General features: G+C 34.4%; 1 protein-coding gene across 5 annotated transcripts in view; it reads left to right on the forward strand.

The window, feature by feature from the left end:
* KLHL13 (kelch-like family member 13) overlaps window positions 1-23,567 on the forward strand; it is a 210,248-nt gene that overhangs the window by 118,560 nt on the left and 68,121 nt on the right. Inside the window, exon 2 of one of the 5 annotated variants that reach the window (XM_012653525.1) lies at window positions 594-659. The exons of 2 other annotated variants lie outside the window; for them this stretch is intronic. In XM_012653525.1, the coding sequence (XP_012508979.1) occupies window positions 594-659 (66 nt within the window). Of the gene's footprint in view, window positions 1-593; window positions 660-9,900; window positions 10,988-23,567 lie in introns of those variants that run through there. 2 more of the 5 variants (XM_012653527.1, XM_012653526.1) reach the window with 2 other exon arrangements.

Genomic DNA, 23,567 nt, shown 5'->3' on the forward strand with positions numbered 1-23,567 from the left:
AATCTTCCGGTTAGGAGACAGTACATCTGTTTATATGTTTTTATTAATTATAAGCAGTATGAAAATAAGAAAATTGGTAATAAATGAACCTAGAAGAACATTAACCATCTGTTCTCTGAAAGCTTGTAATGTGTGTCATTTGCTTTCAGGTTTTTATGGCAAAGTAGTATATCAGCAAAGAATTGACCTTTAGGCTTAAAAAGCTAGAAAATGACAAGTCATCCAAGGGCTGAGTATATATTTACTGGAAAAGTGTTTCCTTGTGTTCAAATTTGGCTAGATTAGTCTTTTAGATCAGCTGCCAATAAATGTTGTATTTAATGTCAATCTTTATTCCAACTTTCTGAAACATAAAGATAGCTTATAAAAACAAATAGAATCTTATGGCCTTCTAGTTAAGGGTTTTCTTTAAAAGTTCATTTACATAGTTTTAAATTGTTCTGTGTGGTCTAAACTGTTCAGGATTTATTAATATGGTTTATTAATTTACAGCAGAAATATTTTCAGGGTATGCTTTGGAAAATTTGAACTAAATACAATAAAGCCACAATTAACCAGATTTTTTTTTTTTTTTTTTTGCACTCCACTTTCAGGAGACGGAGGCAATTGTCTTTAAAACAAGCCGATTTCAAGGATATATTCAAAAAATCAACATCAGGGTATGTCCAAGGGTCTGCGTTTTCCTCTACCTTTTTTTTTACAATGAGAATTTGTTTTCATAAAAGACCCTGAGATACTATAAGATATGCAGATATCAAGTAAAGTTTCAATCATGTTTAGAATACTGTGTTTATTATGAAAAATATATTTAAAAATACCACGCATCACTATATTGTGCTTTATATTTTCCAACATGCTTTCACAAACATTAAGTTCATTTGGTTTTCATAACATTCCTGTGAGATGGGCAAGGAAAGTAGAATTTTCCCTGTTTTACGGATGAGGGAAGATAACACGGGAGGTCATAAAGCTAATTAGCGACAGAGCTGCAGCCGAGCCACAGGTGCCTAACTGTGTTCTTCTGCATTCTTCCTCATGCAAAAAGTTTGAAACAAGTTTTTAACTTTTTAATCTGTATTGCAGAATCAGTATAATGTATACTACATTTGTTTTCTAATTGCTGTACCTCACAGTTTCCCACTTTGCATCTGTCTGTCTGTCGGCTTCTGTGCCTGTCTGTCTGCCAGCTGGAGACCTTGCTTTCAGACTCTCCCAGACCTGGAAGGATCTGGAGTGCGGGAGAACAAGATAATGGCTGTGCAGTTCACTATGACAACTGTTGGTCAGAAGCCAGTGCTGATATGCAAAGGAAGGTCAGGGACTGAGAAGAAAACAGAATCTTCTGATAGCTGGGGTATCTTGAGCCGGGCGGTTAGCAACCTTGACTTTAAAGCAGTGTTTCTTCGGTAGTTTAGTAGACCTGGCATGATAATCAGCTGCAGTACTTGTCTAAAATGCAGAGTGCTGGACCCTACCTCCAAACATCTACATTTTATATATTCACCCCAGGTGATTCTTAGGCACACTAATGTTTAAGAGCATCTGCCTTAAAGATACAGAACTTTTTTTCTTGGTGTGTGTATTGGTATATGTATTACAGCATAATGAAAAGAGCCACTTTTCTCTCAGCAACATCTGTGTTCCATGTCAAAGCATATCAACCAGGGAAGTAGGGTGCGAGGGGCAGGCAAAGGTGAGGAATGACAGATCTTATTTGCACACGTTGCTGTATCTACATCTGAAGCATGTCACAATAGCTATTGTGCGTTATGGTGACTGTGAGATAGTTTAAAAAGGTTCGTGCCTGTTTTAGCCATGAAGAGCAGAAAGATTTCTATCAAGGGGTGGAAAATAAGTAAATTTTGATATTTTAATAGTTAAATTCTCCCAGTTTTTTTGCTTTCAAAAAAACTGTCTAGAAAATTAGGCTATCCACGGTTCTGGATAGTTAAGGCTTTACTGTAGCAATGTAATTATGCTCACTTGTGTTTCATATGTGAATATCCAGTCTGCTCAATTAGATTGTAAGAACCTTGTGGCCAGGGAACACGTGTTCTTTGTATATTTGTGACATCTAGCGAAGTCATAAGTTCTTGATACTTACTGATGATTGAACTAATTTAGCATGCACCTCCTCTCTAGGGGTTGTGGGTTAGGCATAGTGAGTTGATTGATTTTGGTATTTGTGAACTTCAAGGAGTTTATCTTACACTGTCAATCGTAGCTAATATACTGAGGAAGCCTCAGTTGAAACAAATGCATTTTAGTTGGAAAATGAGAAAGCATGGTCCTAATTAATAAATTTGTTAATGCTTTCTCCCTGATTAGAGCATAAGTTTAAGTTCAATCTTGCTGCCTCTTCACCCTTTTTGGAATACATGTTATGTTGTTCTGTGCTTTACAAATCTGAATCTTAAAAATTGGTATTTCTGGAAACTCCTGAACATAAATATTTTTGCTTAAAGTCTGAACAGTATCAAAGAAATTTAAACAAAATGGCCAGACTCCTGTAGTGGAAGACTCATAAAAATGCTCAACAGTGCATTTGACTTAGATCAAGCCGAATAAGGAATGAATGAATAAATACATGCTAGCTAAGGGGAAAATGTATTTTACTCAAATGTTATGTAGCTTCAGAATTCCATGAGAAATAACTGATTATTTAAAATATATATTTGCTTTTAAAGTCATGAAGTGGTTCTGAAGTTATTAGTTGAAGTAGACAAACATGGAAAGGCAGTCAGGAAACTCAAGTTTAAATTGCCTTTAGCTTAAATCTAGGCTCAATCTAGAGGATGAATTCTGCTTTTACTCAAAATTGCATTTACTTAAGTTAGTAATAGGACATGAGATAAAGGAAATGAAATGATTTCCCTTTCAGATAACCATTGCATCCAAATAAAAAAGTTAGACATAATGCCAAAAAAGTAGTGTGGTTAGATCATAACACACAAACGCTTTATATAACTTGCTAATGATGTTTTACATCATAGGATTTTTTTTTCTTTTTCTTTTATTTCAGCATATTATGGGGGTACAGATGTTTAGGTTACGTATGTTGCCCTTGGTCCCACCCCCCCCCCAAGTCCGTGTTTCAAATATGTCCATCTTTCGGGTGGTGCACATTGCACTCCTTGTGATGAGGGGACGGATATTTGCATACATCATAGGATTTTAATTGAATTGCTGTTTGCAGGCATAGCAATTTTAAATTACACACTTTTCATCTAGATTCTATAATTTAGACTTAACACCATACACTTCTCATCTTTTAGCATAACTATTTCTCTACCTTCTACTTGTTTTGTAGAACTTAAAATCACCAAAGAGACAAATTTTAAATTAGAAAGTGAGAAGGATCTGGAAATAGTTATGAAAATAGAGGTATTGACCAGGTTCCTAGGTCTCTTCGATACTGCCATAGTTGGCAAATAACATGACTATAAAGTATACTCTTAAGAAAACTGTTGAGTTTTATGTGATGGCAATGGTCACAAGGTTCAAGTTTAAAATTGAGTCCTTTTTTTTGAAGTGTAAGATTTTCTCCTTCATCATTTGGTTAAAACCTTTTCTTTTTAGACAACAATAGTTTCTGTGGTGAGATATATGTATATATGAAATTCAAAGTTTTAATGATTAGGCCTGGGAAATGGTGAAAAATTAAAGCAATTAAATATAAAGGGCCTTTATTCATGGAAAATTTAAATAGTGTTGTATAATCTCAATGAGTCATTAGGATTAGCTTTCCATGAAAGTGCCACTGGTTAGCAAAATGTTATTTTGATTATTCTATAATAAGTATTTGTAGCCAAGATTTACAATTAAGGAGAGGAAGAGATTGGACAACCAGGTAATCTTTTAACTTCATTTTTGGTTATAACACAGTACACATGTGAATGTTATAATAACTCTTTAGATATCAATATAATATTTTCAAGGTAGTAGTACTATTTCATTAAATTGGAATGTTGAAGAAAATATACTAAAGATCTTTCAGAAACTCATATTTTTATAAAAGTGTAAGTATTTCTGAAATAATATAGAATATAGCAAATGTTGAATTTGTTTAACTGGCATGCCTTTTGAGATTTGGTATGTGATGTGCTCATCATTGAAAAGTTTTTCAACCATCATAAATAAACGTCATTAGAAGTTGTTTACTCTTACCAAAATAGTATAGGATTTACAAATATAAAGATTGCGGTATTGCCTACATTGTCATCATACAACTTTGGTAGTCTTGCTTCTATATTTGATGCTACCTAAATTAAAACAAAGTAGTGAAACTATTTGAAAAGCTTTATATGAGTGTATTTTTTACTCGCCAGAGACACATTCTTAACTGTTCCAGTAGAGCCATATTCTTAACTGTCTGGTTGGATTGTACATTTTAAATGACTTTTTATTTTGATAAGTTTATAGCTTTAATGTATGGCACATCAGAAAAGCTAACAATGGCTTGACTATTTTATTTACCCAAAGTAATTTGAGGAGATACTTAGAAAGTTGCTCAGAGATGACTAAATAGATAAATGATCATTATGTGAGGTGAGCACAGAGATTTTTCATTTGACAATTTATTTTATTTAAGAAACAATATATTCTAGATATTTTCCTTCAACATATGCCCATTTTAACAGGATAATGTATCTATATATTTTTCATTTTAAGGACTTTATAGCCCAAAATGATCAAATTAACAGATCAGTATTTCTCTTATCTAAACTTTGCTTTTAGTAACAGTAGATTTAACAACAATATTTTAAAAAACCTTCTAGGATATATCCTGACTTCAACATATAATCCTGATTTAATCACTCCTCTGCTTATAAACTTCCCTTTCAATTTATTCAACAAATACTTATTGATTGCTTTCCAATGTGTGAGGAATGGTGCTCAATTAGGAAGATACAAAGATTCAAAGATTCCTTCTTGAAGGACAAGTAGGTATTTGGGGAGAGCATCTCAGGCAGACGAAGTAACGTGACTGTAGCACAGGGTGTGGTAACAGCATGGCCTCTTTTTGGAGCATTGGATACTTTTACTCCTATTTGGTGATGATAAATGGTCTATCTATATTGCTTTTTGCAAACAATTTAAAAATGGTAATATAAAATCAGGTATGTAAATATTATACATTTGAAAATCATTGATTTCCACTACCACCACCCCCAACCTACACAAACACCTTGGTTTGGAGTTTGAATACTTTGAAGCACTCAAGGGTAGAAAAAAAAGCCATAAAGAATACACGCACTGCCAGAAAACAAAAGAAAGAAGGAAGGGCAAGAACTTCTGAATTTCCCATTCAGTGTTACTCCTTTTTTCAGCTTTAGTGAGAGAGTAAGGGTAGTCAGAATCTGTAGATCACTGGGTCCCCAACAACTGGACTTTTGTTCTCTGCTCAGTCACTGTGTATTTTTGCCTACCCACCCCAACTCCTGTCTTAGCCCCATAACACCTTTCATTTGACCCCCAACTATAAAAGGTATTGCATAAATATCAGCAATTCCTACCATTCTGGCTTTCCTTTCGCCTTCCAGCTAGTCATTACCTTCCTTGGCCCTATTGTCTTCTCCTTTGGTACCCTTACTAGTATTCCTGCCTTTTCAGCATACCAGCTCGTCATATTGTTCTCTCCCTGCCCAACTTAGTACCCTTCTTAGCCTATGGAAATGTTAAAGATGGGAAGAATACTGCCTTTCACATTACTTACGCCACCATGGCATGAAGAATTGTCTATACATGTATATGAGTATCTGCCTGTACAATAATTGTTTGTATTGTTTGATGATTTTGACTCATTTGTATTTCTTGGTGTCTTTTGGCTTGTGGTACCGTATCAATACAAGGGATAGCCATAGCTACAATAGTGTATGTCTTTGTAGATCCTTTACTGGGCTGTAAGGATCCACACAGTTCTAGTAAGGAAAATTCCAACATAGAGCTTTCCAATGTAGTTGTCTTTGAGAAACATCTTGGATTTTCCATTTTGATTGTGGCAAGGTTATATACCTGAGTATCTAGTAAGAAATTTTTAATGTATTTGGTAGTTAATTTCCTGAAACAAATAAAGCACACACACACAAGTGTATATAGCCATGCATGTTCTATTTTCTACAAGAAGGAACCCTCGATGTATTAAGAATTTTTCGCTGCTGTCTAGAATTTTTTATGTGCTTTAAAGGGTTTAATAGTCCTACTTGGTTGCCATCCAAGTACTTTTACTGATTGGTAGAACATAAACAATCCACACAGTTTGGCATGATCTGCCGTCTTGTCTGAGCAATGAGAATAACACTGATATTTTAGATTAGTCTGAAGAGACATTGTCAGGACTGAAAAGATTACACAGTGCCTGATGTACCTACCACAGGATTAACCAAAACTTGCAAGCAAAAGGTAGGTCAGTTCTTAGGGCACATCAGGAAAAACTGGAGAGAGAGAGATTATATGCATGACATATTAGTTGTTTGGTGAGGTGGTACTGGTGACAAACTGTAGCAATCAGTCAGCAAATTAAATGTTACTATAAAGATATTTAGGGACATTTACATTGAAAAAAATCAGATTACTTGGCTGTATATTTCATTTTTCTGCCATACTATGACTAGCTTAAGTTGTGCTTACCTTTTTCTCCCTGAACATTCTTAAAAACTTTCTGAAATCAAGATTTTGGAAATGGTTGTTTATGCACACTTTTGCTTTTTTGGTGTTTCTCTCCCACTTCTATCTTTCAGTATACATATAATTGGAGGAGTAATTTTTTTGTAGTCCTCGTTTCTTTATAATATTTTGAGACATTTATAAAATATGGTTCACTTAAAATAGAAACATTCACCTTGTGAAATGGTCTCATTGAGAAGAGGGACAGTAGAGATTTTGGAGAGGGAGTCCTGGACTGGGAGATTGAAACTTGGTTTCTAGTTCTGGTTCTGCTGCTAGCTAGTGATATGACATTGGACAAGTTAACTTCTCTGGGTTTCAATCTTTTCATCTATAGAATGAAAGTACTGAGCAAAATGATTTCAAAGAATTTTTTTTCCACCCAAATCTTCTCTTTCTGTCTTGGGAGCCAGAGAAGTCTGTGTTGTACGATTCAGCCAAGAATGACTCTTTTTGTGGCCTTGGCCAAGACCCATCATTGTTCTTTGTTTATTACATCTCTGAAATATGCATTTCACAGGTATTTTTAAGTGATTAGTTAATGTTCATAAAATGCTTTGAAGAGCTTTTGTGTATGTTGTCTTTCTATACTGTTTTATGCAGTTGTCCATAATAGAAACCAAGTGTTCTGTAAATGAAATCAGTGTTTCCTATGAAGTGACTGAGGGATTTTGACATTTACCAGTCTAGTCTAAATATTAAAGAAGTGGGACACTGAGCCTGCATAAAATTATATGTAAAATACATGTTCAATCATTGTCATTCTTTGATTCTGCAGTGAAAACATTTTTAGTTCTGGAATGTAATGGTAATTATAATTATATTTTATGGTTACTACTGGAGTCTTCACCAGGGTAGTAAAATCTAATTAATTTGGATTCTGCTAATTTGTAATTGGGGTGATTTTACCTGGCTGAAGTTTGTTTCTAAACAATGTCTGAGGAATAGTGTTGTTAAGCAAATTAATAGTGTGAAGTATTGTCCATGGACTATATTTCTACTTAAAAGAATTATTTTTGAAGACTTTGGCATAATAGTTGTTTGCTCGTGAGTGATAATTACAGATGACTTAATAACTTATTAAAGGAAAAGTGAGAACTGAATATAAATAAATGCTCACCATCAGATACAATGCTTTCAGGGTTTTGGGGGCTTTAAGAGTGCTGAGGATGGGATGCAGGGAATCAGTTTTTTTCACTTTGAACAAATATTAAAATTATTGGAGTGCCACAAAAACTAGTATTAAATGTTAAGTTTATGAAAAGACTAGACTAAAAATTGATATAGAAGATTCATGGTATTGGTTAGTTTCTTTGGAGCCTAATGAGATTAGACAAGAACTATGTTGGATTTCTGAATCACTTATTGTTCACAGAAGAATAATAACTTGAACCTGTACAATAAAGTGATTTTCACCTGTTTGTGGTGGTTACTTTCTTAAAATTTTGGAAACCTACGTTAACCTTGCCTGTTTTCCACTCATAAATTTTGAACAATTTTCATAGACAGATACACTACTAGAAACACTTTGCGACATGTTCTTACACTGGTTTGGGGTGTCTTTCTCCTCAGAAGGTGAAGTCAAATTTGCAATTACTGCTTTGTAAAGTTTTCGTAAGCTGGAATGTGGTTGAATCTCCTTTCTAAAACATTGTCTCATTCCTACATACAGCTAATGTATAGCTGTTTTATGTTATATATTTTTAAATGTTTGCAAATGCTTCAGAGTTTGAAAATTGGTTTGAAACTCACTCTGGAATGGGACATTCCAAACTTGATATATGCATACGTGTATGTGTGTGTGTTTCCATGTGCATGTATGTATGTATGTATGTATTTTTCCTTCTTTGGATTTCAAACAAGTTGCCACTGATGATTGTACCTGTGGCCCCCTTTGCTCTATAACCATTAAGGATTATTACACGAAGCCTTCTAAGGTAAAATATTGACTGTGGTTTATTTGTATCAGTAGCAGGGTTTTTTTTAAACTTTCAAATTATTTTGGCCAGTAAGGTATTGATAAGTACTCTTTTCTCCTATTCCTTTGAAGATTTCTATGAGATAGTTTTGCAGGTGGGCACTGAGAGGAATTGGAAATATAATTTGACCCTTTAAGTTACTTGACTTGGTTTTTTGGGGCTGTGTGTTTGATAGATTGAATAAAAATTGTATGTGAGGTAGTGATGGCTGACATCAATTAAATATTTATAAAGTTCATACATTACTGATCAATGTTTCCAACTAGGCTTTCTCTCTCCATATATGTATGTATGTATATACTTCATATGCATATATGTTTTGTGCTTCACAAGAAAAGACTGGTTTGTCTTTTTGCCTTGATATTGTTTGCCTTGTATGTTAAAAGGAAGGTACTTGTGATTATCTTAGTTGATTTCATGCTGTATTTCTGGTATATCAAATTATGCATTTTGGAATTTTTGAAAAGTTTCTTATTATAAAAACATTCATCTGTGCTTTTTAAATACAAGTGAAAAAGCCTTGTAAGGGACTAAATCTCAATCTTTAAAAACTAGAAATAATTTAGAAAGGGTATCGGAAAGCCAACTATTTAAGTTGGAAGAATGAGTTTATTGTTTAGATACAGACCTGAAAATAAATATGGTCTCTTTATAACTACAGTAATTTTTTTAAAAAAGATAGTAGCTTTTGTTGCAATGGTGGTCTGCCTTTATTAAGCTTTCATTGCTATAGACAGATAATTCTGTTTTTAGGTAGAAGTAAAGGGTGCTATGAAGGTAGATATTTAATTATGGGGATTTGCCTACATCAGCTATAAAATTCTTCAGCATGTAAATAAAGAGTTCTGCATAATACCAGTTTAATCTATTTTCACTTTTTAGAATTGTGTAGAAAATTTGTGACTTTGTTTTGGTGCCTTAAACAGAAGCTTAAAATACCCAGTCACTTTCCGGGCATTTACAATACTATTTTCTGACAGTATTATAAAACAATGTAGATGAACCCTTTATTTGCCATTGCTTTCACGAAATACCTCAAGCTGCCTTAGACAGTAGCTTCAATTTCTGAACCTCTTCGACAATCGCTAATCCCTAGAGGTTACCGGACCCACTGCTGAGCTTTGGAGTGGTCCCTGCTGGACACCTGCTTGACCAGCAGCATTGGTCTTTCCTCTAGGCAATTTGTGAGCTGTTTGGGGTTGGGGAGGGAGGGAGGGGAGGAGTGAGGGGGTGAACAAGAGGGGAAAGGGGGAGAAGAAGGGGAGGGCAGCATTGAATTAGATTGTTGATAGCGTCCCTCTGAGGACTGCTATTAAGAGCATGCTACTCTGTACTACTCTGCTGCAGAAGACAGAGTGATATTCGTGTTACCACAGCATGTTGTAAATGTATGAGATTTTGCTCATCCCGGCTTGGAAATAAGACTAGGGAAAGGAGAGCAACTTGAATCAGAAGCTGCTAGAAGAGCGTGCAGAGTTCTGCAGCAGTTTATATTTGTTCTTACATTTTGCCTTCTCCTAAACTGGATAACAGAGGGACTGGCATTTTTTAAGCGGGCTATTCCCATAATGGCATTCTTGTATTGTGTGGCCAGAGCTTGCACAGGAGGAAAGCAGGCTGCCGAATTTAGTCACTGATCTCTATTAGCTGTGGCCTAAGGCTATGCTGAGGTTTATATCCCATTTGTATTGTTGCAGCTCAAAAGAAGAATGTTCAGAGGATGACAAGTGTATTCTGAGTAGGTATGTTGTTTCATTTTCATATGAAACCCATCTGTTTTTTTCCTGCTACTATTGGTCAGAAATCAGGTTAATAGGTGCAGAATATAGTACAGTGCTGCAGTATCCCTGTTAAGGTAGAACAATGGTATTGCAAGCTTTTTTTTTTTTTTTAAAAAAAAAAAAAACCCTAGCCGTTTTTATTAAATAAAGCTGCATTGTATGGTATGCACAGTGCAGTCTTAAAAAAATATACTGCAGTCAACGCTTTTCTAACGAGGTGGCACTATTGTTGAGTTGGAACGATAGAATCATCATATTGCTTTAGGGGACAGGAGGATTTAAAGGAGGTACCTTGCAGCCCTATTTTACAGATTGGAAGCATCGGTTTAAGGGCACTGGCAGAATCGTTTGCTTGTTCTCGGAGGCAGCCACTGCTGTGTCAGTACAGTGTGGAATGGAAGTCCTAGTTGGTAGTCTGTTATGGAAACGCTGTTTACTGTTATTGTAGTACCGTGGTGACAACATGCCATTGAAATGGAAAACGAGCTCTCCTGCTATCTGGAAATTCCCAGTTCCTGTGCTTAAAACATCCAGGTCAACTCCACTTTCTCCAGCATACATGTAAGTGAGAGAAAATAGGATATTAAAGTGGGATTTCATTCATGAATCTACCTTGTGGCAAAACGGGGGGAAATCCCCAAACAGCAACATCCAAAACCCACAAGATTAAAAACCTCAAGCTTGCTTACATTTAAAGACGTTGGCATGCACACATTTTGTCATTGTTTTGTTTTCCTAGAGTTTATGTTTGTGTTCATTTCAAGTGTTTAATGATAATCTAATTACTAACATGAAAGCGCAAAGATATAGCTAAGGAATTGTATAAGGATAAACTTTAGTCTTTAACATTGGTTGGATTTTTTTTTGAATTTTTGTATATATAAAACACTTAAGATGACCTCTTTTGTGTAATGGCATAAAAAACTGCCGATGATTGGTGGTAGTGTGTTAAATATGGAAATGCCTTCTATACTATTTTTTGATGAATTTGAAATGTTCATAGTTAACATTGATCAGAAAATGTCTTTTAATCAAGATGTTTATACTTTGGCTGTGCATGAATATTAATAAGTTTGATATTACATCTTTTTCAATTTTATCATTCAAGTTCTGAAGTGTAAATTTGAATTTGTGCAAATTATACTTCCATGAGCAGTTATTTATATACAAGGTGTTAAAAGAGTATTCTACAAATGTCTGTTTTAGAAATGTATTTTAAGCAAATATATTCTGAAATGCATTGGGAAGTCTTTCCAGAATTTTTGAAATTAAAAAAAATTTTTGCAATGTTGCTTTAAAAATAAAATCTAGGAGATATAATAAAATGTTCTTTTAAAGTATTGTTGATGACCTTTTTTTTTGGTAGAGGAAAGCTCTACCAAAAACAGTATTAGTACAAGAAAAGCTTTTGAATAAGAAGAATGTCTTAACTGTGAGTGTCCCCTGTATAATATTTTTCAGTAGGAAAGATGTGGAAAATTCCTCCTGCTTCAGGTTAATTGTGTGTTTAGAACTCTGGTGAGTTGCCATTTTGTAACTTAGTTTTTGTTTTTTGTGAGGTTCAGATGCACAGTGATATCTATCTGGTTCTTTGAAAGGCTTTCAGCTGCTGAGGAAGTGTGGTTATGCTCTCAGTCCAAAAGAAGCAATTTGCTGGAAAGTGATGAAAAATGAGGACATTTCGGAGTTAAAATTGTCATCATTTTATTTTCAGATTATTTTTTTACGTTCCTTCCTTTTTATGCTTCAGGTTATCTTGTGTTTTGGTGTTAAGCTCTTTTACTTATGAAGTAAAGAAAAAAATAGGCTATATTTATAAAAAATCAGCTATATTTGTTTTTCAAAAGCTGTGTTTGTCAAAAGCACAAATTAATGGAGGTGACAAGTTAATGGAGGTGACAAGTTAATGGGGCTCTTTCAAATAATTTGAGAAAATAGGATGTGCTTGCTGACTTTATGAATATTAGCTGCTGAGAAATGACCAAAGATTTACCAAAAGCAACTTTCTCATAAAAACGAAACAAAAGAAACGCCGCTAAAATCAGTAGGTTACAATTAATAACGTTTCTAGTATTCTTACTGTATTTTACTGTCCAAAAGGTGCAAATGGCACCTCCTATTGCAGCTGATTTGTCAATTTTTAGAGATGGTTAAATAGATGTCCATATTTTATTAATTCATACTAGCTACAAGCTCAGATGCAACTTAGTACAACATTTTTAATGAATCCTTTTCTTCCTTTTAAATACTCACCTCTTTGACCTGATATGCAGAATATCACAGATCTTGCATGTTGACTGTTGTTGGTTGTTGGTAGTACATATAGGTAGAATGGAAAATATATTAATATTTGATATTAAGTAAATATACACAGAGAGAAAATATGTTAAATATAGGAAGACTAGCTCGTGGAGTTTAAATCACGTTTTAAAATAAATTGTTTAGTTTTTGACTATTTTAGATCAGAGTTCATTGGCTCACTTGTCTAGAAATAAAAACATCATGTTTAACATGTTGTTCTCTTCAGTACTTCTTTATATTCCACAATACTTCTACATACAAAATGATACTCATGTTTAGCACAATTTCACTCTCAAAAATTATAAAGACTAAGTTAGATTACTGAGTCAAGAAACATTATATTTCCTCTCACAATTGTTTGGCTGGCAAGCATAGGTTAAATTGAAATGGAATAGTTAAATTCTGACTCCTTGATAAATTGTGATGTATCAATATTAGAAATTTACCCATAAAATCATGTATAAGCATTTAAAGTAATATTTCCAATACAGACTTCTTCACAGTTGATATAGGATCTTTTTGTATGTATGGTTGTGTAGCATCAGTACTGGTTTGTAATGTTTTATCATTATTTACTGTGCTTTGTCAAATACACGTTATGTGGTTTTCATTAAAGACTTGGGTACTTTTTCGAAGACTGAAATTTCAATGTAAAATATTCTTGGTTGTAGTAAAATGCGTTGTAGTAATTGAGCAAGTGTGGGAAAAATACAAAGGCTCTTTTCGGTCTCTTTCTAAATCCAGCATAGGTGCTGCTTAGCTGTAGCTCTTCCATTGATGCTGCAGATAGGGCAGTGTTGCTACGCTAGTGGAAGCTTTAAGAGAGAACATTTTACTTACTGCAAACATTGAACAGAAAGGCTATGTTATTTTTTTCCTCGTGGATTTGAAGTCCAAGTTTGTTTTCTTTCTGCTTGTTTAGAATTTGAATGACAGTTGAAACTTCCCAATGTTATTAAGACTTCTTGATGATAAAGACTACAGTATTTATGGCAATATTAAGGAAAATAGTTTCTTATATAGATAGCATAAAGCACTTTTTAAGTTGTATTATAATGTGTTATTGGAAACATGGAATATCTTACAGAGAAAAGATTTTGGAAAATAATACTTTAGCCTCTGGGTAGATTGATGAACAAATATTTAGTCTTTATTGGGTAGACACAGTCTTCCTTCAGCTTCACATGTGAACAGGGTGGTGTCTCATGCATGTGGATTTCTGAAGGGATTTTCTTGATAGAAATCGAGTGTTTGGTGACATGTGTTTGCTTTGCACACTGTTCAACAGTAGGCTGAAGTTCAACCTTAGCCTGAGGGAGGATGTCCTGGTCAGTGTAAACCGCATTAGTAAAGACTCTGCTCCTGACAGGTGCCAACCATATAAATTATCCTGTCATTTTGCTGAAATTAATAAAGATGAAAGGGCAATCACATCTAAGTGGCTTTCTGGTGTTTAGGTATTCATTGTTTTAAAACAGCAAATGGTTCCTTCAGGCTAATGTTATAGGGCAAGTGCATTGTTAGATTGTAAGGGCACACTGAAATAGAACAGAATCAGCACTCGTGAACCTTTTATCTTTTCTTCCCAAGCAGCAAGTTTTGACAATGTCAGTATGGCAAGGAGGAAGAAGACAATTAGGTAAGAATTAACCAGTGCAACAGGGAATTCTAACAGGACAGACACTGTGCGATTTTTTTCCTTAGAATTTTACCTTTCTCAAGCTAAAAGATGATAGATGTTAGTGAACTGAACTTGTCCTCCTTTATCCCCTGCACTTACATTCAAATAGCTTGCTGTGTACAATTATTGTTTACTAGGTAAAATATATTTTCTAGTAAATGCCAATAGCACACCATTTTATAGCAATTGCATTCTATCATTTCACCAATAAAATTCAGCACCTAGATTTCTGGAGAGAAAGATTGTGCATACTGTATAAATGCTCCTCGTTTGTGGGTGATTGAAAGGATAAACATAACAAAAGTATACTTTTTCCAAATTTGACATATTTTCTATCCCCTAAGATTATCTTTTTTCTAATTTAGTGAATAAATCAAAACTTTGTGGTTTGAGAAATCTTTCTTATCTAGCAAAATACTTCTTAGATTGATAATCTTAAATTAGAAAAGAATGCTCAGTTAGTTGCTTTCACAATTACCATATACATAAACTTTTACTTGTTGCTGTCTGCCTAATTCGTTTTTACTACACATGCACAATCTAACAAAATTATGTGGAGAAATAACATAACTAACACATATGAGCAATCTCATATCAGTCTGCAACTTTTGTATCATTTTCTTTGGGAATTTGCATTGTCTGAGCTTGCAGAAGGACTAGCTTATCATTTATTAATGGAAAACCATAGAGATAGAAGTGAATGTAGGGATCATTTGGAGAGTCCAAACTCCCTTTAATGTAGGAATCCCTTCTGTGACACCTCTGGAAAATGGTGATCCATGTCTTCCTTGAACATTGCCAGTGACAAAGAGCTCATTACCTCACCGAGGCAGCACTTTTCATTCATGGACAGCTCTTCCCAGCATTGAGCAAAATAAATTCTTTTATCTTTTATCTCCTGATCCCAGTGTGGCCTTATGGAGCTATATAGAAAAAATGTATTTTCTCTATAATGTCCAAGTGTGGAAATCTTCTCATGTGACATAGTTTCCAGACCCTTCACTCTCCTAGTTGTCCGCACCTGGATGGTTTTTCCATGTTAATCTTTATACAAGATACTACACCTGAATGTGATGCTCCTTATGGAGTTCGACTGGAAGATAACTCTCTCCTTTTAAACAGATGTTCTGCTTGTCTTGAAAAGCCTGGGATTATATTATTTTTTAATTATAGGATTCACACTGGCCCCTAGTGAATTTAGCGTTTGCAGACTTCCTTTTTGGAGGTTTATGATTGAATTGCTTGCCCTCCTTGTCAGTGTTTATTCTTTGAGCTACATCAGATCTTTTAGTATTAGGAAGCCTGGTACGTGAAAGTGAAATTAAAATTTTGTTTTAAAGCCTATTGTGTATGTTTTTAAAAAGACTTCTTGAAACCATTTAATGTAACTGAAAAATATTGCATACAAGACACTTGCAAGACAGGTAGTGTTTCTGTTGCTTTCAGAAATTTCAAAGATTTTTACTTGTCAATAATTTATCTAGATTCATTGTTTTTATACATAATTGAGTATTGTCTAAACACTTTCTCCAGAGGAAAGAGAGGCCAAATTGCAAATCTCCATACCATCATAGGAACTTCAGAGTTACTAAGAATTTCATACATTTTACTTGATATTTAGAAAATTTAGTTGAAAACTAAGTAGGGCCAAATTCTGGGGAGCGGAAGGGATGAGAAAGAAGTAAGAGGTAGGCAAGTACTTGTGTTACTAACTTTATCATTTGCAGTTAAAGAGTTAAGAATTATAAGCACTGTACATGATTATATTTTAAATTGAAATGGCAGCCATAATGTGTTGCTTTATTTCCTCAAGACTTTGAGAAAGAGGTGGTATAAACATGAGATTCCTGGGGAATCTGAACATAAAGAAGTTACCAAGTAATCCATTTTTGAGAATGCTCAGTTCTTTTTCGATCACCTTGTATATTAAGTTTATTGCATTCAACAGTTACTCAACTGTCCATTATGTGCCAGGTATAACTCTGCTGAGTATTAGGGGTATAAGCCTTGCAGTGATTCAAAATGGTGGTTCCTTATATTCTGTACTATCTTTATTCATAAACAATGAAATTGCTTAATTTATTTCACTGCTGTGAAAATTTGAACCAAGAAAAACAAGTTAAATAGCATTCTTTCAGTATTTATGATAGATTTAAGGGCAATGAAAACATCAACAAAGAAAAATGTGTCTGGGCTAAATGAGGACACATGAATTGGAGATAGATACCAGATTTTAAGGTGCACATTGGACAGGATGGAAAATGAAGCAATTTATGTCTAAAATTGCTAGTATTCTTTATTTTTTAACTTTTAAATTTTATTAGTTTTTTATTTCAAAATATTATGGGGGTTCAAATGTTTTTGGTTATGTGTATCAATTTTGTTATGCTCGAGTCAGGGTTATAAGTGTGTCCATCACCTGGATAGTGTTCATTGTACCCTGTTAGGTAGATTTTTGCCCATCCCCTCCTCCTCCTTCCCCCTGCTTGATTTCCACTGGGTTTTACTTCCCTCTGTGCACATGTGTACTCATCGTTTAGTTCCAATTTAATAGTGTACATGTGGTGTTTGTTTAAAAAGTAGGCAAAAGACATGAACAGAGCTTTTCAAAAGAAGATAGACAAATGGCCAATAAACATATGAAAAAATGCTCATCACTAATTATCAGAGAAATGCAAATTAAAACTACAGCGAACTATCACCTTACCCCTGTTAGAATGGCTTTTATTAAAAAGTCAAAAAACAATAGATGCTGGCATGGATGCAGAGAGAAAGGAACACTTTTACACTGTTGATGGGACTGCAAATTAGTACAACCTCTATGGAAAACAGTATGGAGATTCCTCAAAGAGCTAATATTCTTTTTAACAAGAAGAATGAAATACCAACTTTATGTTGGACAGGGAATGATTTATTATTTAGGTGCTTTATAGCACACAAGGGTACATATATTACCTTCCAAGTAGCAATGATTTGATTCTAGACTATAAGATGGAATCTTAGTTTAAAATAAAATTGTATTGTGTTTCCAATCATACTGAAATATTTTCACTGGCATAACTTACTATGATGAGGGTATCTGTTGTTTTTACCCATTTTTTTCACATTTATGATATACTAAGACAAGAGCATGCCTAACTTATTGAAGGGTACTTCTTGTAATATAGTTCAATGGAGAAATGAAATAACTTATCCTTCAGTAAGAAAAATATAAGTTAAAAACTTTCAGCACTCTAGGAGCTTGACATTTTAATCTAGCATGTATATCAGATACTGTAAATTTCACATGAGATATATTCCCAATTTTTAAAATGTCTGGTTTAGCATAGTTAAATATAATACAGTTGATTTAGTGCTACTATAAAAGTACTAAGCACTTTGCGTGATGCCTCACCAAAAACTCTCTAAGTGTTCATCTTCTCCCTATTTCATACATAAGGACGCAGAGTTTCAGAGAGGTTAATTAACTTGCTCAATGTTAAATGTAAAGTTTAACTGAGCCAGAATTCAAATTCGAGTCCACCTAATTTCAAAGCTCTTGACTTCTCTAATGTATTTTTTTAAATAAAAAATTCTTTAAAAATTTTTTGATATAGACTTTTACGCTATTGCCCAGGCTAGAATGCAGGGGCGTCATCACAGCTCACTACAACCTCCAACTCCTGGGCTCAAGCTATCTTCCTACCTCTCTAATGCTTTTTCATTTTTATAAACTTTTGCTATTCTCATGACATCTATTAATTAGGTAATATCTCACCGGGATTGGAAGAAAAGGCAGTATGATAAATGGGAAAAGCTTTTTGGATGGGGTAGTGGTATCAGAAGATGTTGGAGAGCTTTACTTTTATACTGTGAAGTAGTGAAGTTGTAGGAAAATACTGGGGCAATTATCTTTATTTGCTAGTATGGTACTGGCATTAACTTCATTGTCTTCTGAGGTTTTTTCATAGTTTCTTGAAGCACTATCCACCATCATTGATTGCCCACCTTTTCCCCACATGGTAATTAGCTACCCATGGACAATGAGGTAGCTGGTGTGCTCATGTTAGCACTTTCCAAGGGTACTACCCCTGTCAGTATGTTTATTATTTTCCTGTGGACATTATTGTTCCATTGCTTAGTTGTGTGCAAACAAGTACTCAATGAAAAAAACCTCCATGTATTAGTTTTCTATTACTCCCATAGCAAATTATTGCACACTAATGACCTAAAATGTCACAAATTTATTACAGTTTTTTAGGTCAGAAGTCTGGTACTGGTCACACTGGGTTAAGATCAAAGTGTCAGCACGTCTGAAGCTCTAGAGGAGAATCTGTTTCCTGTTCATTCCCTTCATTGACAAAATTCAGTGTTTTGTGGCCATAGGACCGTGGTCCCCATCATCTTGTTGGCTGTAAGCTAAGGGACAATTTCAGCTTCTAGAGGCTACCTGCCTTCCTTGGTTTTTGGCCCCCTTCCTCCATCTTCAAAGCCAGCAACAGTAGGTTGAATCCTTTTCACATTGCTCTCTGACCCACTCTTCTGCCTTCTTCTACTTCAAGGACTCATGTGATTAGATTGGGCCACCTGGATAAAACAAGACATATCCCATATCAAGGTTCTTAACCTTAATCACATTTGCAAAGTCCCCCTTGCCATGTAATCACGTAGCCACAGGTTCCTGGGGTTACGATGTGGACATGTTTTGGAGGCCATTATTCCGTCTGCGACATTCTAGTTGAACACAATCATGTTAGGCTTACACAAGCATTGTAAGAAAGCATTCCAATTATCCCAAGTGGTTCTACAAATTTACATTCTTACAACATCTATATTTATTAATCTCTGGGCCAGTAGTTTTGTTCTCGAAATTTCTAATAATTTATTTTTTTCTTTAAGGACCCCCTTCTAATAGTTTAAGCATCACATAGGCAGTTCTCAGCCCTTGCAATAATTATTTCCTGGAAACCTTATTAAAAAGTAGAATTATCAGCTCTCTGGGAGGCCAAGGCGGGCAGATTGTTTGAGCTCAGGAGTTCGAGATCAGCCTGAGCAAGAGCGAGACCCCGTCTCTACTAAAAATAGAAAGAAATTAATTGGACAACTAAAAATATATAGAAAAAATTAGCCGGGCATGGTGGCGCATGCCTGTAGTCCCAGCTACTCGGGAGGCTGAGGCAGGAGGATCGTTCGAGCCCAGGAGTTTGAGGTTGCTGTGAGCTAGGATGATGCCACGGCACTCTAGCCGGGGCAACACAGTGAGACTCTGTCTCAAAAAAAAAAAAAAAAAAGTAGAATTATCTAGTGACAGCATTATAATCTGGAGTTGTGTTGCAAGTATTAAAACAAGTTCTACTGTTAGAACTTTTATTTTGCTCTAATTTTTATAAAATAAGCACAAATGTATTGAATATATTGATTTTTCAAGTATATGCAATCATGTAAAATGCAGATATGAGTAAAATCTAATATGTTAGTCACTTAAAAACTTCATTATTTGTTTGCCTTCTTAAAATGCGGGTTGTTTTAAGAGGATTTGTGTGGTTCAAGTCTCTTATTAAAAGCTAATAAGCAGTAGTGCCACCTTTTGAATAAAATAATTGAATTTGTTTTATCAATAAAGTTTGATATAATAAACAGAAGCATTCGAAATTACTCCATTGGTATCAGAACTGTTTAAAAAGTACTAAAGTGTGTATAATACGAGAGTGTTGATGTTGATTGCATTTTATTGCATTGAAGAATTGAAAACAAAATTTCAAAGATTCTACATTTCTTTCCACTTTCTCAAAACATTTTCAGTTGATTCAAAGAACTGTTTAAAATCATATGAAACATAAAGCCTACCAGAAAATAATAGTTAACAACTAGAAGGTCCACACATGTCTCTGAAAAGTAAAATAACATAGGTTGTTGAGAACCTTTAAACAATCTTCAAAATATATTACAGATCAGTGGCATACGACTGTGTGGTTGCTGCCTTGCTAATGCCCTTCCTTCAGTGCTTGGTCTTTGGCAGGTGCAGGGGCAACTGCTGACATTTGAGGTGTTCATTAACATCTATTGAGTGAAATAGAACAATAAAATAACAGGTGAGGACTGTTTATGCTACTCAGTTATTGAGCACTAAACTTGATTATCCAGCAAGTTACTATAGCCTGAAAAGTGGCATTTTAAACTTGGAGGCGAGTGCAGGAAAGTTGTGATCTCAGATCTGGTTACCTAACTCTCTACACACTGCTTCCCATTGCAGCAGGTGCATGGGCTTGATTGTGTTTTAGATTTAAAAGGTTTAGATGGAAAATATTGTGTTTTAGAGCACTAAAATTTGGAGAATCAAACAATGTGAGAAGGATAAATTGAAGTGGCAAGTTCAGTCTAGTGTATGTAGGCAACTGGGCTAACTTGGTGCTTACGCCATCTCTCTACCCCTAATCACCTTCTCTTCCTTGTTCCCACATTAAAGTCTCTCACTGTAGGTGTTTCTAAAAATTCTAAATGGTCTTTGCTCATCATTTACAAGCTGCCCTGTAACATCTTCTATTTTTCACTTTTTGTTTTTCTTGCTTCAAAAAATATAGAGCTTTTCACTGATCAATGAGATAAAACCTTATCTCATTCAGGCTTCGTTGGATCAACGAGCTGGAAGGAACCTTACAAATCACTCTTGGTCATATACCATTTACCTTGAAAGAGAATGTGATATTAATCTCTGATCACTTTTCCTCCATCTGTGTACCTTTGTATTTGATGATTTCACCCAGTCTTAATTTATATCACTTTTTTAAAGCCCCATTTCGTCAGCTGTATTACAAATTGTTAAAGATTAGCTTACTACAAAGCATTAAACTAGATTTCTTTTTATTAGATGTGATTACATCAGAGCTTTTGTCTGACAGTGAAACATGTTCTTAATTAATAGTTTGATCTAGCTTTAGTTTGGATGGGTCTATGAAATATTTGGAATAGAATTTTGAAAAGTATATGGATAGTCTAGATTGTAAATAGATTATCCAGTAGATAATCTTAGCATCACCAAATTGAAGTCATTTTTCATTCATTATGAGCACTTTTCTACAGAGGGGGTGTACACACAATCATTTCTGAATGATTCACAACTAAACAAAAGTTCGTGGAACTGGAAACAAAGTTTTGGTCTTAAGTAGACTGAGACCTGGATTATTAGCATATTTTTCATAGAAATGTTGGTGAAGTACATAGACAGGTACGATTAGAGTGTTTTTTCCAGATGATGTTATGCACCATCACATCATGATAAGTTTTGGCTTTCTTTCATATAATTGAAACTGCAGGTTATATTTTTGAATAGCGGGTATTATTTGATTGTTGCTAAGCTTTGCAGATAGCCTGATCTGGAACAAATAATCCTTTAAAATAACAATAAGGAAAGTTGATGTTATTTATTTTTTATGTGGTGCTTATATGCTAAATATGAACTGGTACCCTTATGGACTAGGGAACAAAGTATGTAATTTTTTGTTACCACAGTTTATATGAATTATGCCACGTGATACTTGTTAGTAGATAATGGTGAGCATTTATTATAATTTTTGTGTCACTTAATCCTTTGGAAAGTAATTGTTTCTTTGAGTATGATCTCATAGCAAGCAAGTATCCTGACTGCTCTTTGTTTTCCTTTCATCTAGTGCAGTGACTGGCATATAGCAGATGCTTAATAAATGTTGAGTGTATCCATGAGTTTAGAGAGAGCAGTTTTTAGGTCTTTAGCTCTATGTAGACCACTTCACTTGAGAGTGTTGAATTTCTTCATTTGATATATGCAATAATCTAATAGAGTAGTCCCCCTTTATCCATAGTTTTGCTTTCCAAGGGTTTAGTACTATCCCCTGTTTTAAGCATCCACTGGGTGTCTTGGAATGTATCCCCCACAGATAAGGGAGGACTACTGTATATAACAGTCTTGTTAGGGAGTAAGTTATGGCCATTTTTTTCTATGAAAAGAATTAATCTAAAATCCAGATTTGGTTCATTGTTGCTGATAAATACCATAATGCTGGCACAGACTGAAGCAATTTACCAGTGACCAAAACACAGATGGTTCATCAAGTTGTAATTTGATAAAGAAAATAAGGCTATTATTTGTTCTAAGATAGCAACTACTCTTAAAGAGATATTTGACTTATACTCACAGGCCCTTTATCATAACAGGGAAAACTATTAGAGACAGATTTATGTTTTGAAGCTAATATGTTTGCACTTAAATAATATTTTTGTGTGTAGGCTTGATAAAAGGAATGGCTGACTAGTAGAAAAGAAAACCTGATTAGGGCTTAGGAGAAATAAAATTAGTGCTAAAGAAATAATCCACATTTATTTGTGTTCTGAATTTTTTATATTTAAAAGGGTTTCACCCTAATTGCAGAGGTTTAGCAGATGTTAAATTTAAATTAAATCAATTTTCCTTCTATTAAAATGTTTAAATGAAATGGCTTTTACACATTATTTGATTAGCAATAGACAAAAAGGTATAGCTATAAATATGTAAAAGCAATATATCCTAAAGCAAAACAATTGATAGTTTATAAATAAATTGGGATTTTTGTTTATCCTCTAATCATTAAATATATATTTCTTGTGAATAATTTGCTGAAATGTGTAATTAGTTAAGGAGGGCTGGGCTAAGAAGCTTTGAATTCAAGAGCCTAGGATTTGTTTTTTGTTCAGCAGGCAGTGAGTTGTTGAATACTTTTGAGCAAGGGAATGGTTTTCTGAGCTATAAATACAATGGCAGTATGTAAAAAATCTATACCATAATTTATATGAAATTTATAACCTAAAATCCAGGTAAGAGATAATAGAGACCAGAACTATGGCAGAGGCAGTGAGAGTGGAGAGGAGGTGAAGGATAGGAGCATTCTAGAAAGAGATTCAGTAGTACTTGACAGTTGGGCAGGAAGCAGTGGTCAAAGATGATCAAAGTATTTTGATGATAGCAATTGTCATTTAGAATCTAAAATATTTTATCTATGGCTCTCTTGAATGTATGACATCAGGATACATTGGAGATTCCTGAAATTTCTGACTGACCAAGCTTCCAGAAATGGGCACTAAGAAATATGTAGTCAAATTCATTTCTGTTGAGAGTATTTTTGGCCTATGAAAAGATAGGATTTTGAAGATTTAAAAATGACTATTGTT

This window comes from Propithecus coquereli, unplaced genomic scaffold, assembly GCF_000956105.1.
Source record: "Propithecus coquereli isolate 6110/MARCELLA unplaced genomic scaffold, Pcoq_1.0 Scaffold422, whole genome shotgun sequence".
In the NCBI taxonomy this organism is placed as follows: Eukaryota; Metazoa; Chordata; class Mammalia; order Primates; family Indriidae; genus Propithecus; species Propithecus coquereli.